At 55.3% G+C, this 14,463-nt stretch overlaps 3 protein-coding genes across 9 annotated transcripts; 1 reads left to right on the top strand and 2 right to left on the bottom strand.

Moving 5' to 3' along the window:
• Positions 1–1,505: 1,505 nt before the first annotated feature.
• Positions 1,506–3,702, bottom strand: HSD17B8 (hydroxysteroid 17-beta dehydrogenase 8). Of its 3 annotated transcripts, XM_029943574.1 has the most exons (9): positions 3,643–3,702; positions 3,242–3,459; positions 3,023–3,139; positions 2,819–2,911; positions 2,632–2,717; positions 2,430–2,514; positions 2,168–2,210; positions 1,881–1,955; positions 1,599–1,699 (listed from the first exon to the last, which is right to left on the bottom strand). In XM_029943574.1, the coding sequence occupies exons 1-9, from the start codon at positions 3,686–3,688 to the stop codon at positions 1,683–1,685; spliced, it is 780 nt and encodes a 259-aa protein (XP_029799434.1). In that variant the 5' UTR covers positions 3,689–3,702; the 3' UTR covers positions 1,599–1,682. The 3 variants fall into 3 exon arrangements, with proteins under 3 accessions (XP_029799432.1, XP_029799433.1, XP_029799434.1); XM_029943572.1 differs by lacking the exon at positions 2,168–2,210 and having other exon boundaries at positions 1,506–1,699; XM_029943573.1 differs by lacking the exons at positions 2,168–2,210; positions 2,819–2,911 and having other exon boundaries at positions 1,506–1,699.
• Positions 3,703–3,919: 217 nt separating this feature from the next.
• Positions 3,920–7,755, bottom strand: SLC39A7 (solute carrier family 39 member 7). 3 transcript variants are annotated; one of them, XM_029943570.1, is made up of 8 exons: positions 7,428–7,755; positions 6,703–7,117; positions 6,443–6,611; positions 6,240–6,293; positions 5,943–6,107; positions 5,655–5,795; positions 5,248–5,444; positions 3,920–4,809 (listed from the first exon to the last, which is right to left on the bottom strand). In XM_029943570.1, exons 2-8 carry the CDS (start codon positions 7,114–7,116, stop codon positions 4,537–4,539), a joined length of 1,413 nt encoding a protein of 470 aa, XP_029799430.1. In that variant the 5' UTR covers position 7,117; positions 7,428–7,755; the 3' UTR covers positions 3,920–4,536. The 3 variants fall into 3 exon arrangements, with proteins under 3 accessions (XP_029799430.1, XP_029799429.1, XP_029799431.1); XM_029943569.1 differs by having other exon boundaries at positions 6,703–7,754; XM_029943571.1 differs by lacking the exon at positions 7,428–7,755 and having other exon boundaries at positions 6,443–6,595; positions 6,971–7,022.
• Positions 7,756–7,771: 16 nt separating this feature from the next.
• RXRB (retinoid X receptor beta) lies at positions 7,772–14,392 on the top strand. 3 transcript variants are annotated; one of them, XM_029943568.1, is made up of 10 exons: positions 7,772–8,117; positions 8,780–9,027; positions 9,539–9,695; positions 10,063–10,242; positions 11,379–11,551; positions 11,955–12,084; positions 12,277–12,409; positions 12,506–12,609; positions 12,915–13,020; positions 13,118–14,392. In XM_029943568.1, exons 1-10 carry the CDS (start codon positions 7,886–7,888, stop codon positions 13,263–13,265), a joined length of 1,611 nt encoding a protein of 536 aa, XP_029799428.1. In that variant the 5' UTR covers positions 7,772–7,885; the 3' UTR covers positions 13,266–14,392. The 3 variants fall into 3 exon arrangements, with proteins under 3 accessions (XP_029799428.1, XP_029799426.1, XP_029799427.1); XM_029943566.1 differs by having other exon boundaries at positions 7,796–8,117; positions 12,518–12,609; XM_029943567.1 differs by lacking the exons at positions 7,772–8,117; positions 8,780–9,027 and having other exon boundaries at positions 9,034–9,695.
• Positions 14,393–14,463: the final 71 nt, after the last annotated feature.

Below are 14,463 nucleotides of genomic sequence, written 5' to 3'. Positions count from 1 at the left end.
GTCTCAGTTCCCGGGCCGGCACCGTCACGCTGCCAACCTTAGCCAACCTTAGCCAACCTTCCCTTCCCGAGGTCCCCACCCTGGGCCTCCGCTTTGGAGGGCGGGGCCTGGGATCTCTTGGACCCCGGGAGGGTAGAGAGGGGTTGGAAAAGGGTCACCTCCCCCACTCCGCGTCCCTTAGCGGCTCTGGGGGACAGTTGCCCCCTCCCCACAACTCTGTAACCCCAGCGCGGCATTCCGGGGAAGGGAGGGGGTAAGGCTGCAAAGGATCCTCGGCCATTCTGTCCTCCAGTCTTGAGAATACAACTAAATCCAGATGAACCCGGGATTCCCCTTACCACCCTGGGGACTTGATGCACCCTTCGCTTTGGCTCTCCCTAGACCCTCCGACCCGCTCTCCCCTCGAGGTTTGGGGGCAGCGGCTCGGGACGTCCAGACTCAACTCTCGGCCAGAGCCAGAGACTCGAGAATTGCGTTTGGACAATCAAGAGCCGCGGCCCGGGGCGGGGGAGGGAGGCGCACGGGAGGAACAGGGGAATGGAGACACCACGCGGAAGCAGGGACACACACACACACACAAGATGGGGCCCCTATAGGGGAGGGGGTCTGCGCGTGTGGGTGGGTGGGGGCACAAGGGGCAGAATGTCTGGAGTGGGAAGCGGACAGAAGCCTCCTCCAGGACTTTTCTGTAAAGGAAAGGGACGGGGAGGGAAGAAAAGAGGAAGGGGCAGAGCGATCCCCATTGAGGGCAGGGGATGAGATACGGGGGGAAAGAGACCGTGGTGGGCGTCCTGTCTCCTCCAGCCTGAGCTGGGGCTCCCGGACTTGGGCTGCAGCTGCCAGGGGGTAGCCTGTTTCTGGGACAAGGCAGCAGTGGGTCCCCTCGCCCCCTCCCCCAGTTCCCCCCTACTTTCCTGTCCTCTCCTTCAGTCCGTGGCCAGTCCTTATGTGGGCTCCAGAGTCGATTAGCGCGGACCCCCTCCCCTTCCTCCTCCTCCTCCCAGCCCCCTCCCTTCTGCTCTCCTCCAGCCTCTTTCATCGGCTGGTCCATTCCCCTAATCCTGGCCCCCTCCCCTAATCCCCCCCACCCGACCCCAGGCCGGCTGCAGCTATTGTAAGGTGGAGAGAAAGGGGAGGGGGGGGACTCAGAGAAGGGAGGGGGTGGGGGAGGGCCACCTGTTCCAAGACCCCCTCCCAAGGCCAGACTGGACACCAGGATGGGGCCATGAACAAACCACCCTTGGGGACCATAAGGACCCAGGGAATTAGGGGGAGGGTACTGGGGCTGTAGGACCAGTGGGAGGGGGGGTGGGGCAGAGACCCCCTCCCTCTATAAAGACCCAGAGTGTCACGCATACACAGTGACACACACTCTCTCCTCTCACACCCGGCGGCGGGGGTTGCCCTGGGAGACCAGGCAGTGAAAGGGAACAATCCTTCGGGAAAGGGAAAGGAGGGGGAGGTGGGGAAGGGTCTGAGGGCTTAGACACAAGAAGAACCGGAGGTGGCAGGGAAGAGGATTTGGAATTTATTAGGGTCACAAGCACCCCTGCCTCCCATATTCAGCATTCCAGAGCCATACACTGCCACCCCTTTTGTAGCCTGGGAACTCCGAGTCCTCATCAGCAGGAGGCCGGGTGGAGTGGAGGGGGAGTGAGCAGAATCCAGGGTCCGTGAGGCAGTTACATGAAAAGACCTCCTGGGAGGGGCAGAAAACATTTGGACAGATGCATAGGTGGAGACAAATGGGCTGGGGGGTTGCCCACTTCGGCCCCTTGCCTATGGGAACTTCTGCTCTTCCCTCAGTGGCTCCAGACTCCCTTCTCTTATCATCTGGGTTCCACTTCTCTGCCCTCTCCCTCCCCACGATGGCCTCATACCAGTGACTTCCACTGAGGCCCCTGTGATGTATCTACTGTCTTCAGATGCCAAAAATGCGACCACATCTGCCACATCTACGGGAATGGTGGAGAGAAGGCAGAATCCTATTCACTTTCCTAAAGTCATCACCTCCCATTAGAACCCTTCCCCCCGCAACACACACTCACACACACCACCACTGCCACCGCCACCACCAATCCTGGTGCGATCCTCTCAGATACCACACACTTTGGGATCTCTTCATTCAGGCCCCCTCCCTAGCTCCTCCTCCTTATTCAGTGCTCACCCTGAGGATCCCCCAAATGTCCCATCGGGATCATTCCAGTCACCTGTAAGAAGACACTCATACGTAGGTAAAAGTTTCTTTTACGGAATTTTTTTTTCTGTAGGCTGAGTCTGTAATGCCTTTTTCTTTTGTCATCTTCATTGCTTGAACACTTATTGACTCTACTATTTGCCAGGCCCTGTGCTCAGCATTCTTTCTGAAGCCCAGAGAGATTGGGTGTCTGAATAATTCTGCCCTCTGCCCTCTACCCACAGCCTCCTACCTTGTCCAGCACTTTCTGTGGCACTTTCTGTGTCATGGGTGTTGTAATGAACCCTGGGAGGACAGAGTTACAGCGGATCCCATGTCTGTAGAAAGGAGAGTGGCTGCTGACTCTCAAGAGGGCTGAACACTGACACACCCCTCCCCAGGCCTCCCACATGGCTCGGCGAATCCCTCAGTACCCCCAGCTGTGTCTGACTAACCGGCCAAGCTCTCGAGCTGCAGTCTGGGTCAGCCCAATCACTCCAGCCTTGGATGCTGCGTAGTTTGTCTGTCCCATGTTCCCCACCTACAGGTGAGTCAGAGATTTGGAATGAGTCAGGAGTCCCAAGGAGGGGCTCTCCTCTCTGTGCCCAATTGGCTGCTGACCTTCTCCTAACTCAACCTGACCTTCCCTATGATGCTACTGATGTTGATGATGGAACCATGACAACCATTGGACACCAGGACTTGGGCTGCAGCTTGAGTGACTAGAAAGATGCCCTGGTGGGAAAAGAGTAACAAGGCAGAAAGGAGTAGTTGGGGTGACAGTCCTCCTCCAGCTCCCTCCCCCAGGCTGGAGAAACCAGAAGTCACAGGTTCAGAAGTTGCCACCTTGAGGTTGACAGCTATGACTTTGTCCCAGTCATCCTCAGACATGTGGAGCAGAAACTCATCCCTGGTGATCCCGGCACAGGACACAACGACAGATGGTGGGCGAGAAAAGCAGGCCTACGGAAGGGGGCGGTTACACATCAAAACCCAAGTAAAGCCAGGTTAGTGAAGGCAATCAATGTTGGCTCCTTAGAGGGGGCGAGGTCGTCTCGCGTTCACCTGTACTTGTTCCAGCAGGCGCCTGACCGCCCCGGACTCAGACACGTCAGCCTGGAAGGCCGCGTGGGCCCCGCAGGGCGCCACCTCCTCGCTCCCCCGCCCGCCCAGCAGCCGCACCGTCTCGCTTGCCGCAGCCCCGTCCAGGTCGCAAGCGGCCACGGCGGCTCCCTCTCTGGCCAGGCGCACACTGACAGCTCGGCCGATGCCGCTACCCGCGCCTGAGGGAGAGAACACGCGGAGTGGGGGAGGAGAAAGGGAGGAGTAGGCAGGGGTCAGAGGTCAATAGGGCGCACAGAAAAATTCGGACCGGGGACCAGAGGTCGCAGCGAATGCAGACCCCAAGGGCGCCCCCGGACAACACTCCGGCACCCCGACCCGCCCTGGAGGAGCAATATCTCAACCTGTGACCAGGGCCAGCGCCGAACGGAGCCGGAGCTGAGACGCCATGTCTGGCGGCGGGTGGGCGGGGACTCACTTCCGAGCCAATCCTAGCGTGGAGAGGGCGTGGCAAGAGCAAAGCCGCGCCAATCTAAGCCTGGCCTGTGTTGGGGCTTCGGCGGCCACCGGCGCAGGCCGACTCTCCACCCTGGGGGCGGGGCCACACGCCACCTCTCGGGGACCCTGGGGAATCGGAAGATGAGGGGCCCCCAACTTTCCCAAAAAAAGACAAAGACTGCGTGTGGGGCGGAAGATCCGAGGGCTTTATTTCCGGTTACCACCCCTACCCCTCAATTCAAAGTGATATCAAAACTAAAAAAAAAAAAACACGCCATGAGATAAGCAAACCCACCTCCCCACCTCAATCACTCCCAAATCAGGACACATGATTGATGTTTAATTGATGTATATCCCCGTCTCTTCCTGCTACCCACTCTCCAGGGCTCTGGTCTTCCCCGAAGCGTCCACCAAGTGGGAGGGGGAAGTGGACCTTGGAGAAACTTGTGTGTGGTAGCTTGGTCTTCTGAGAATAGGTTGGGTAGGGGACACAGGGTAGGCTGTCATCACCTCCTCTCTTCTCCAGCCTTCTTCATGGCCCCATTTAGTCCTCCAAACCCAACAACATGGTCAGCACATGACTAACACTATGGTCCCTCTGACTTCTCATTCTCACTTCTGCAGCTCCTATAGGACTGCAAAATCTTGATGACCCTAATGCCAAAGTTACCACTTCCCTAGGATGCAACTTCCTTCAGTAGACATCCCTGGCCAGGGTCCCCAGCTTCCACAGACCCCTGACCTGGACAACTTACATGCTAGCGGTTAAGGGCTGGGATGGGGGCGGTTTACTGAACCTCTCACTCGAGGTGGGCAATCAGAACCATCATGACAACTCCCCCCAGCAACCCCAGCACCTCCAGAAGTGACTGGAATGGTGATGCTTCCCTCAACAGCTCAGGCAACACGGATACCGTTGCTACATAGATAAAGCCACCTGCAGTGAATGGCAGAACCCAGCCAGGACCTGTGCCACTTGCAACTTCACTGCCCACTGCCCCTCCTTCAGTTAGGAGGGCACAGGCTGTGCCTGCCAGTGCCCCTATTGCCGTCAATAGTTGCAGACGCATCGCCTGGTGGGCAGAAAAGATAGAAAGGCATTCAACAACATCTAAAGATGATCAGTGGTTAGGCATGTCTGGTGGGGGTACAGGTACAAATGGGTAGGGTGCCTGTCTTTGCGATCTGAAGAGTAAGGCAAAAAGAGAAGGATCTAAAATAGACACTTCCTGAAAAATCTAAAAATATCAAAGAGGTCCTTTCCAGAGAACTTCTGATTCAGAAGGTCAGGTGTGAAAGACCCTCATAACCCAATCAGATGGTTTGTGAACCAGAGTTGAAGAAATCCTTAGCCACAGGACAAAGAAACATGTATTGGTTGTAATAGTACTAATTTGTAACTATTGTTAATAGTTTGTAATTGAAATTAATGAGAGGCAGTCTTGGGTTTTGGGTGGGTGAGGAGGAGGTAAAGACTGAGGCAATCATGTCCCCTGCACATCATTACCAACCTGCTTTTTGCTGCACCCGGACTGGACTAGGATGGCAAAGTCCCCGACTTCGTGGGGCACTTCATGTAGCAGGACAGTCATTGTGGTCAGGATCCCTAACCCCCGACCTCCTCTAAATGAAGCACCAATAGCCAGACCATCTGTGAAGTTGTGTGCCAGGTCAGCAGCCAGATTCAGGTACCCTGATACACGTAGATCTTGTACAAGTGAAAAGGAAGACAACATGAGTAGAGGCATCTACCACCCCTAGTCCCAGCCCTGGTCAGCCATTATCACATCTCCCCCACAGAGGCCATTTCACATCTAGCCCCTTCCTGTTTTTCAGATACCGGCCATTACCCACGGTGCATATTCCATGTGATTTGTGATATCTCTTGCCCAAGTTTATCAGTAACCCTGGCCCTCACCTGAACCCGTTTTTTCCTCTTCATGATTTTGAGGTCTCACTGGCCCATCTTTGAGCCCTGTGGTCCCTCCTCTCCTCTTCCGAGACCCACCTGCTTCCTTTTCTTCTTCCTCTGAGCTCTGTTTCTCCTTTGAAGAACGCTCTGAGGGAAGAAGTTGGTAAGAGCAGTGAATGGAAATCCCCAAAAATGTCCTGTAAAGGGAAGTACCCTCCCACCGGAAGAGCCATAAGATGAGGGGATTCTGAAGCGGCCAAGGTGGCTTTCAAGGAAAGTTGTTCCTAGACTCACCCTGTCTTCCATGCCCATGACTTCCCTGTGTGTGACCATGAGCATGTCCATGTCCATGACTGTGTCCATGCCCTCCTTTCACATGTCTCACAAATTTCTCCACCACAAGAAAGGCAACAATTCCACTGAGGACCCATAGTCCCACAGACAGAATGGGGCCCTGGCCTGGGAATAGAGGCATTGAGACATTAAGGGAAATGTGGATTCCAGACTCCTCTTTCCCAAGTGCAGGAGGAGAATAGGGAGGGAAAGACCTCCCTCAACAGCCCAACACACCTCCAACCACCCCTTCCTTACCACTATGGGAGTGTCCATGTCCAGGCTGCTCCAGAGGGTGATGAGAATGAGGTTCTAGAGAAAGGGGGAGAGAAAGCCAGATGAGGGAACACCCTGGCCAAGGGGCATGCATTTGGAAGGTCAAGGATCACAAAGGATGAAAACCCTTTGGCCCAGGGAATAAAATATATTAAGATTTGCAGTAATGGCCAAAAATCACTTACCCAGGGCATGAGGGATGAGGTGCAGAAAGGCATCTCCCAGCAGCCCACCCGAAGCAAAACTGAGCAAGATCTGGAGCAGAGAGCGGTGCCTGGGGGAGTTTGATTCCACAGGGATAAGGAAGAGGACAAAAAATGGAGCTGCAGAGATCAGCACTGTGGCCCCCAGTGCCTGGTGACGGGAGAGTCAGAAGGTTAAATGATGTGGGGTTTCCCAACGATTCAGAACCGGCCCCGCTCTCCCCCATCCCCTGGGGACTCACATAGGCCCAGAGAGTGACAGTGTCCAGGTCCTGCTTGATGCCTGGAGCCCCAGACTCCCCATAGCCTCCATGGCTGTGCTCATGGTCATGTCCATGTCCTCTGTGGTAGAGGCTCTCATGGGATTGGCCATGGCTATGGCCATGGTGCAAATCCTCATGTGAATGTCCATGTTCGTGACCGTGGGTATGCCCATGCCAGATGCTCTCGTGAGTGTGGCCGTGGCCATGGGCATGACTGTGTCCATGGTGAAAATCCTCATGTGAGCGCCTGTGGCTGTGGCCATGGAAGTCTTCGTGCAGGTCCTGGTGCAGGTCGCCATGACCCCCGTTTCCGGCCACTAGCAGCCCCAAGGCCGCCCAGGTCAGCAGTCCCACGGCCACCCAGTGGGGGGTCCCCAGGCCTCTGGCCATCATGCTGACCAGAGGGACAGAGATAGTGACTCCACTTAACCCTCAACTCTACACGTATGCAGGGTCAGTTTTACTCCGTTCGTGCCCTCCGTCCACGTCTATGGGCCACTCCCCCATTCCGTTCTGTCCCCACCCACATTGCTCCCAACACTCGGTCTCTTTATCTCGAACCCCCTCCCGGATGTAGGGCCCTGGGACACCGCTCTAGGCTTTGATCCTCCACTTTACGGACTCTCTGGGCCCTAGTCTCTATGATCCACTAGAAGCTGGAAAAGGCCTGGAAAGGATGGTAGGGTAAAGCAGGGAATTCTCACCGGCTTCACGATCCTCTCCTTTCCCGGTTTGCTCGGACGTGGCAGTCCCGCCTCTGGCTCCCGCGAGAACAGGAAGTTCCGTTTCACCTCCGTCCCAATACCTTTACCAATATGGCGACACACCGGTGGCGGCGAGCCCTGCTCTGGCGCGCATGCGTAGGTGTGGAGGTTATTTGAGGGGAGGCTGGGCGAGGCCGGCTAACTGGGCTGAGGAGACCGCCTCCTTCGTACCCAACTAGACGAGGGGGCGGGAACTAGCACGGAGACTTCCCGTCTATACCAAGATGGCTGCCATATCGGCGCTGTCATTTTGGTACCGAGCAGAGCGAAGCGTTTAATTCGACCCGGTTCAGGGCAGAGTCTTTTTCTCTGGGGCTTCCTCGTGCTCAGCTAGTTCCCCGGTCAATACGTGGGAATCCCTGGTACCTCTACGGTATCCTTGCACTCAGCCAAGAGTTATGTCTTGGGCTGCTCGCCCGCCCTTCCTCCCCCAGCGGCATGCCGCAGGGCAGTGTGGGCCGGTGGGGGTGCGAAAAGAAATGCATTGTGGGGTCGCCTCCCGGTGGCGGCGGCGACGGCCCTGGCTGGATCCCGCGGCGGCGGCGGCGGCGGCGGCAGCCGGAGAACAACAAACCCCGGAGCCGGAGCCAGGGGAGGCTGGACGGGACGGGATGGGCGACAGCGGGCGGGGTGAGTGTCCTAGCGGTCGGACAGGCGAACCAGTGACCGCGTTATCTGCGACCCCTCCCCCCCGTCCTCTGCAGCTCTTTCCCTAGCGCTCCCGCCCCCTTGTTTGTAAACACGCGTCCTCTCCCTCCCGAGGGCCTTAGCGCCCTCCCCCCCGGGGCGGGGCGGGGAGGGGGAGCTTCCGCCTCCTAGCTTCGGCGGTTTGAGGCCTTACAATCCAGAAGTCCCTGGTGTGGGACTTAAGCCCTTGAATTCGGGGGCTTTGGTCCTTTGAAGGCAGATCCTGCGTCCAAGGAGGGGTCTCTTCCTCCTCTTTTCCATGCACGCTCTGGCTGTACGCTGGAAATGGGGGGCTGTCAGTTCCACCCCACGTGCTGCCCCACCCACATAAGACTTGTTTGGATCGGGGCGACCAAAGGCATTGCTTGGAATTGTCCGTCACTTGAACTATCTTGTCTTTTGTTAACCCCCTCCTCTCACCACAATTAGGAGTTAAACCGTTGTTTGACAACAGGGTGTTTCTGCACTTGAGGATGGGTGGGGTGGCGTGGGGCGTGCCGGGGGGATTAGAGAGAATTAAAGACTCCAGTTGGATGATCTAAGACTCATTTTCTCTTTTTGTCTTTCTGTCTGTGTGTCTCTGCTTGTACGTACCCCTCCCTCAGACTCCCGAAGCCCAGACAGTTCTTCCCCGAATCCCCTTCCCCAGGGGGGCCCTCCCCCTTCTCCTCCTGGGCTACCCCTACCCCCTTCAGCAGCCCCAACCCTTGGAGGCTCCGGGGCCCCACCCCCACCCCCGATGCCACCCCCTCCACTGGGCTCCCCCTTCCCAGTCATCAGCTCTTCCATGGGATCCCCTGGTCTGCCCCCTCCAGCTCCCCCAGGATTCTCCGGGCCTGTCAGCAGTCCCCAGGTGAGAGGTCGTGGCTCACTGACTGCCTCTCCACTTTCATTTCCTTGTTCTCCTTGTGACCCCAGATCCCTGTGTGAACTTCCCCATGGCCCACTGACCTTCCAGTCCTCTAATCCTGGCAGGTCTGTGGTCCTTGTGAGACCCCCTTGCCCTTCCTGAGGTGACTGATCTTTCAGTGCATGCGTCCTCCCCAGCCCTATAAAAGAACCTGATATTCTGATATCCCTTTCATCTATCAGTTGTTTTCTGCCCTTCTTATCCCATCTGCCATCCTGAGATACATGCCCTCCAGGGCCCCTGTGTTGCACAATTTCAGGGAGAACTGTATGTCTAATCTTTTTGGGGTTGTGCTCCAGGGGTGGCCCTTCACATAGACTGCAGTGTAAATAATGTCCTCTGTAATGTGCAATGCAGGGCCCTGCCTAGATGGCAGGGGATGATTCCCACGACCTCTGAGAGATTCTCCTTCCCAGTGAGTCTCCCTGTGACTTCCCTATTTCCCCCATCCCAGATTAACTCAACAGTGTCGCTCCCTGGGGGTGGGTCTGGCCCCCCTGAAGATGTGAAGCCACCAGTCTTAGGGGTCCGGGGCCTGCACTGTCCACCCCCTCCAGGTGGCCCTGGGGCTGGTAAACGGCTATGTGCAATCTGCGGGGACCGAAGCTCAGGTATGGGGCTCAGAGGTTCATCAGAAAGGAAGAAAGAGAGTATCTTACATTTACCATCACCTGTGGGATTCCCAGGGGCTCATGGGGTTGCAGTGGAGCAAGTGGATGGGAGGAAGCCTAGTGATGCCTAAGGCACCTGAAGCTCAGATGTGGAAAGGGGGTGGTCAGGGCGAAGAGGGGGCTGGTATAGGGTTTTTGAACAGTAAGGAGAGTGGGACTGCATCATCCCTCATGTCCTGGTTCCTTCTCTCCGTGTGTGGCAAACACACAATGGATTTAAACTAAGTTTGCTGGGAGGGGAGTCGGCAAGAGGCTTGATGGTGAAGGGTTTACATGCAGCCTTGTTGCTATTCCCATCTCCTCATAGGCAAACACTATGGGGTTTACAGCTGTGAAGGCTGCAAAGGCTTCTTCAAGCGGACCATTCGTAAGGACCTGACCTACTCGTGCCGGGACAACAAAGATTGCACGGTGGACAAGCGCCAGCGAAACCGCTGTCAGTACTGCCGCTATCAGAAGTGCCTGGCCACTGGCATGAAGAGGGAGGGTAAGGGCCTGTGTCAGCCGGCCTTCCTTGGCTACCCTATGGGAGAGGAGGGAGGAGGTGGAGGGAAGACTGCTGGAAACCGCAGACTATACCTCTCCGGAGGACTGGACTGTTCTCTCGCCTCCTCCAGAGGGCGATATTTGATTTCTCTCATCCCTCCTCATCAGCTCTTTTCCCTTGAATCCTGCTCTATTCTCTTGAGTTCCCTTCTCTGTGTCCTGTACCCACGACCCTTCCCGTCTGGTGCTAGGGTAGGATAGCTTTTCCTTACCTGTGATGAGTTTCTCTGTCTTCCCTTCACTAATCTGAATAGTCTTTTCTCTTTTGACCAATGCTTGCGTGCCTTTGATTTCCCTCTTCCTCTCTCTGTCTGTCTCCCTTTCTTTCTTCTGTCTCCCTGTTATGTGTGGTCCTTCCTCCAAAGTCTGGGACTCTACTTTTTGAACCTGTAGACTTTACTGTAGACCTCTGGGTTGTCTTCCCTTCTTTTTCTCTTATCTTCTTAAGTCTAATTCTGGGATTCTCAGATATTTTAAGATATCTTAGTCAAGTCCCTCATTTTAGAGAAGATGAGCCCGAGGCCTGGTTTTCCTGGGGTCATGTAAAAGAGGGAGCAGGGCTGCAATCAGAACCCACAACTTTGAAGACCCAGGCCAGTGATCCTTTCACTGTGACTTTGTTGACTCAGAAGAGCAGAGATTTGCAGTCAGGCACATTTGGATTTAGACGGATGACTTGCTCTATATTATGAGAACTTGGACATGCTATCTAACTTCCTAAGCCCTAAAATTTTCATCTTTAATAACAAAGATAAGAGCTCCCTGGATTTTTATAATTGAGTGGATGTTAAAAATGTATTTGGCACATTTCTTAGATTCTAGGTTTAAATGTTTTGTCCCTAATTCCTTTATCCTTCCATCCCCTTCTTCTCCGTTTATTTATCTGCTCTTTTATAACCCCTGCTTTCAAACTGTTCCTAGTCCACTGTTTCTAGGACTTTCCCAATTTCTATAAATACCTCCTAATGTTCTTGAGAACCCTGATAAGGCCTTAAGGACATTTCAGAACCCCTCACAGCTGACTGTTGATTTTCCACTTTTTCTTCTCCTCCCTGCCCCCCCCCCCCCGCCCCGCAGCGGTACAGGAGGAACGCCAGCGGGGGAAGGACAAGGACGGGGATGGGGAGGGGGCTGGGGGAGCCCCCGAGGAGATGCCTGTGGACAGGATCCTGGAGGCAGAGCTTGCCGTGGAGCAGAAGAGTGACCAGGGCGTTGAGGGTCCTGGGGGAACCGGGGGTAGCGGCAGCAGCGTGAGTGATGGGGTCAATGCACTCTCTTCTGATGGGGGATGGGGGATGGGAGTCTAGGTCAGTTCTATTTCCCTCTCCCCTACCTTTGCCCCCCATGCCCCCTAACACTGCCTGGGACTGGAAGTGCTGCCAAACAAGGTCTTTCAAACATCTGAGGTGGGTGTGATAGTTTTCTCTGTCCCCATCCCAAAACAACCCAGTGGTAGAACCACAGGCTAATCCTAAATAAATAATTGTTTTCACGAATGCCAGAAGAGAAGCCTGGCTTACAGGGATTGGTTCAGATGGGTTTAAAGGGAGAGTCCATAGAAGGGGGGTGGTGTCAGAAACCTCTTACGAGGGCGGGGGGGCTTCCAGTGTACCACCAGACCTTCCGTAACTCCTACCTCCCCATCCCCTGCAGCCAAATGACCCCGTGACTAACATCTGTCAGGCAGCTGACAAACAGCTGTTCACGCTTGTTGAGTGGGCGAAGAGGATCCCACACTTTTCCTCCTTGCCTCTGGATGACCAGGTCATATTGCTACGGGCAGGTCAGTGACCTTGGATCCCCTTTACCTCTTGATATTCGATCCCTGTTTGATCTTCTGACCTTCAGTGACCCCAGTGCATATTTACATACCAAGGGGGCCAAGTTCATTGATTTTGTCACTTTTCTTCCCCTGATATGCTTCGAATCCCATGGTCTGATTTCTGGCTCCTACCCCTTGCCGCCCCCCACCCAGGCTGGAATGAACTCCTCATTGCTTCCTTCTCCCACCGATCCATTGATGTCCGAGATGGCATCCTCCTCGCCACAGGTCTTCATGTGCACCGCAACTCAGCCCATTCTGCGGGCGTGGGAGCCATCTTTGATCGGTCAGTGGCCCTCGGCTGTGCTGGCCTGTGTGGGTGGGGCTATAGGCTGGTCCGTGTCCAAGGCTGGCTGAGCTGTGACCTTTGAGTGACCTGCAGGTCCCTCTCCAGGGTGCTGACAGAGCTAGTGTCCAAAATGCGTGACATGAGGATGGACAAGACAGAGCTTGGCTGCCTGAGGGCAATCATTCTGTTCAATCCAGGTAAGAGGAGGATTACCCCTGTTTCTCAAGACCAAGGCAACCTTGGAGCCTCCTCTTCTCCAGAGACTCCTAAGTTACCCAGCTATGCCCCTCAATCCGGAAATCTCCTAGCTGACCAAGAAAACCCCACATGCCCTGATACCTTCCCCTTGACCCCATTCCACAACTTGCCCTACTTCCCTTGCCAGGCATCTGGTAATGGGCCAGTAGGTAGGGCCCAAAAGGGACGTCATGTGGGCTGCATCTCCACATTTGTCCTGACTTGATTTGTCTTCCTTCTTTTCCTCTTTTCCCTGACATCCCAGATGCCAAGGGCCTGTCCAACCCCAGTGAGGTGGAGGTTCTGCGGGAGAAAGTGTATGCGTCACTGGAGACTTATTGCAAGCAAAAGTACCCTGAGCAGCAGGGACGGTGAGAAGGAGCTATGGGGGTGTGGGGTTGTGGGGTGCCATGAAGGTGTGTTTGGGGCCCATGTGGTTCCAGCTGTCTTCTCCCACCTCTGCTTCAGGTTTGCCAAGCTGCTGCTGCGTCTTCCTGCACTCAGGTCCATCGGCCTTAAGTGTCTAGAGCATCTGTTTTTCTTCAAGCTCATTGGAGACACCCCCATTGACACCTTCCTCATGGAGATGCTTGAGGCTCCCCACCAGCTGGCCTGAGCTCAGACCCACACGTGGTGCCTCTCACCCTTGAGGAGTACACATCTGAGAGGGACTCCAGCCTTGGGGCATGGTGGGGAGGGGTCGTGTCCTAGAATCTTGGTGGGGTGAGGAGTACAGGGCAGAGTTGAGACCTCCAAGGGGATCCATAAACCCTCCAAGAGGTTTGCTTGATATCCCAAGTCAGAGGGGACCCCAGATCCTTGTGAGGGCTGGACCTCTCCGTTCAGTGACCTTGAGTCTCTGAATTTGACTGGGTCTGTCATGGTTTGGGGTGATTTCTTACCCCTGCCTGGACGATCTCTCCTTCCCCCAGCACAAAGCACTGGCCTTGCTCACAGGACTTTGCTTCCTTCTCATCTTGCCTCACTTAGCTACCCATGTGAAGAGAGAAAATAGGAACTCTCCCCTGGAGATGGCTACTGGGGGGCAGGCCCCCCAAATTGATGGACACAAGAGTAGCACTCTGGCAGGCCTTCCTCCAGGCCTTGACAGCCTTGACAGTAGCCCGGCAGATGGGGGCTACTCTGCAAGAGGGAGGAGCCCCTGTCACTGTCTCCTGTCCAGAGCCCCCCTCACACTTCACCTCCTGCTGCAGTCAGATTGAAAAATAAAAAGGTGGTGGTGGTTTAAGGGGTGGGTGGAGATGTAGGAACCAATCTGCTATTTTTAATTTCCTCTGAGGATAGAGACTTGCAGTTAGACTCAAAGAAGTACTGTACTTTCCCAGGTTGACTAAGAAATGCCAGTGGTGGAGGTGGTGTTTGGGAAAGGCAGGGCTCTAAGATGGTCTGTTCCTGGGGCCCTTCAAGCACTGTCCTTCCCTATCCGCTCCCCAATCTCTTCTTGTCTAACTTCGGGAGGGGCCTGGGACGTGATGGCAGGGTGATTTGGAGAGTAGTCCTCAGGCCCTTCCTTTCACAGCCTTCCCCCAGACCTGGGTACACAGTGTAGACTGGGAACACAGGACCCTGGCCTGAGAATTGAGGGGGGGATGGTCAGCCTGCAGAGATAGGGTGCTGGGGCTGCATGATTTTTGCCCCACAGCCCTTCTCTCTGGGTTTCCTTTCCCTTCTCTTTCACTCACACATAAAATAGCTTTCAAATTAAAATCGCTGTTTTCTGGACTGAGGTGACTGTATTGGGGGAGCCGCACTGCGTTGGCCGCGCGCGCGGGTGTGTGTGTGTGTGTGGGGGG

The sequence above is a fragment of the Suricata suricatta genome, chromosome 7, assembly GCF_006229205.1.
Source record: "Suricata suricatta isolate VVHF042 chromosome 7, meerkat_22Aug2017_6uvM2_HiC, whole genome shotgun sequence".
Taxonomy (NCBI): Eukaryota; Metazoa; Chordata; class Mammalia; order Carnivora; family Herpestidae; genus Suricata; species Suricata suricatta.
This window is presented reverse-complemented; position numbering and strand designations above follow the sequence as displayed.